This window comes from Sphaeroforma arctica, assembly GCF_001186125.1.
Source record: "Sphaeroforma arctica JP610 unplaced genomic scaffold supercont1.3282, whole genome shotgun sequence".
Lineage (NCBI taxonomy): Eukaryota > Ichthyosporea > Ichthyophonida > Sphaeroforma > Sphaeroforma arctica.
In genome coordinates this window covers 1,569-3,706 of record NW_014037276.1, presented here as the reverse complement: position 1 = coordinate 3,706, position 2,138 = coordinate 1,569, and the positions used below count along the sequence as shown (strand labels likewise).

The window sequence follows — 2,138 nt, the reverse complement described above, 5'->3', positions numbered from 1 at the left end:
GTGTTTGTATTTGTATGTATTTATATATGTTGACCATATATATATATATATATATATGTATATATATATGTATATTTGTGTACCTACACAGGCACACACATTCACGCACACAAACCCAAGCAGATATATATTATAATATTGTATATATATATATAGAGGATTTGTAAAATTTCCCCATCCTAATTATCACTGCTTCATTTGTGCGTTTAACGCTTTCTCTGAGTTGAAACAATATAAATATATTTATTTATTTATACATATATATATATGTTATATATATATATATATATTTATGTATATATATGTATGTATGTATATATATATATATTCTATATATATATATGTGTGTGAATATATATATGAATATATATAAATTTATATATATATATATATTCAAATTTATATATATATATATGTATATATATATATGAGTATATATGTGTCTATGTACATGTATGCACATATAGTGATACATATACATAGATATGTACATATACACATACATATACATACATATATACAAATATACATATACATACATACACATATACATATTTATTTATGTGTGTACGTAGAAAACGAAGTTCAGCTGTCATATTTGTTAGTAGACAGGACTATCGTTCTGAACACGTTGCCTTTTTGATTTGTAAAACAGAAAATCTATTTTGTCGAGCTGGGGTCCGTGAAGTTGCTTTGTGCGCTTACATTGTATCTGGAAGTCATCAGTGTCATGAACATGGCATCCGCTCCATTAGCCCGCTTAAGGGTAATGTATCTAGTATTCATCAAAGGTGACTTTGATGCAAAGTACAGCAATACCGTGATCCGCGTTAACATCGCCTCAATGATTCCGAATTTTTGCGTGTTTGCCATTTACATACCAGATCAGTACTTTTATATCCCGGGATTAGTCCTGAGACTGCTGCTCCTGATGGCGATCATTGAAATGATGTACTATTGTTTTAGATTGAGGAAAACAAAATTGCTGCGTGATCAGTATGGCGATTTATTGTCCGCATGCGGGCTCTCCTTAATAGCAGTCGTCAATGTTGCTTCCGCGCTTGTCAATCTAGACCATTCAGCCCTAGCCATAGACCAGTTCAATGCCGTCATGGTGGTTGTTTGGGTATTGAATGGGGAGCTGATCGGACCTACAGTGTACCAGACTTTTGTTGAGTTTCTGCAGCGGAACAATCGAATGAAGTACAACAACGGTAACGTGAGCTTTCAGATAAATAAGCGAAATGAACGAACGGGATTGCAGACAATCATAGACGACGACCGACTGTATCCCGCGCTTTTGGCGATGGCATGGGAACGATACTGTGAGGGGAACATACTCTTTCTTCACGATGGTTTACGCCTGTGTGAATCGCTCAAGGCTTGTCAAGCCAAGGCAAATGGACAGAAGCAAAATAGCGACCCAATATCATTCTCGATAGATATCGGTCAGAGCCAGGCCAGCACGTTCGAACCCGCCGTGCCCATGACACGAAGTGATTGGAGTAGTACCGCGATATACAAGAAACAGTTAACGACGGAAAAACGCTCAGCACACACGGCTCAGAGGCTGTACCCTCGGTCGGCACCGCAAGTGTGTCCTCGGTCCTATGCGAAATTATGCCACCGTGCTTGGTAGCTGAGCTGCATAAATTTTTAGATAATTACCTCTTGAGTGATGCGCCGACGCCCGTTAACTTGACCAGCGCGCAGATAAGTGCACTACAACAAGCAAGGTCATTGGAGTGTTTGAAAAAAAGCGATACTGATATCATCTTGAACGTGCTCGTGTTGAGTCTGGCGGATGTGCAGATGCTCTTCGAAGCATCTGGTGTATTGGCGACTTTCGAGCAGAGTGAGGCTCGAGCTATGATTCTAGGTGAGAGGGAGGCTGTGATCAGACTGGGAATAGAGACAGAGAGGCTTGAAGATGTTGAGAGCATACCCGATTGAATTAATATATATATTCATATACATATACATATATATGCATATATATATATATATACATATATATATATATATATACATATATATACTTATGCTTATTTACCTATATGTATAAATGTATATAGTGTATATATGTATATATATATATATATATGTGTGTGTATGTATGTATGTATGTATGTATATGT

At 36.6% G+C, this 2,138-nt stretch overlaps 1 protein-coding gene across 1 annotated transcript; it reads left to right on the top strand.

The window, feature by feature from the left end:
- Positions 1-730: 730 nt before the first annotated feature.
- Positions 731-1,953, top strand: SARC_13433 (hypothetical protein; the record flags this gene model as incomplete). Its single annotated transcript, XM_014292436.1, has 2 exons — positions 731-1,635; positions 1,677-1,953. The coding sequence occupies 2 exons, from the start codon at positions 731-733 to the stop codon at positions 1,951-1,953; spliced, it is 1,182 nt and encodes a 393-aa protein (XP_014147911.1).
- Between the last annotated feature and the right edge of the window lie 185 nt (positions 1,954-2,138).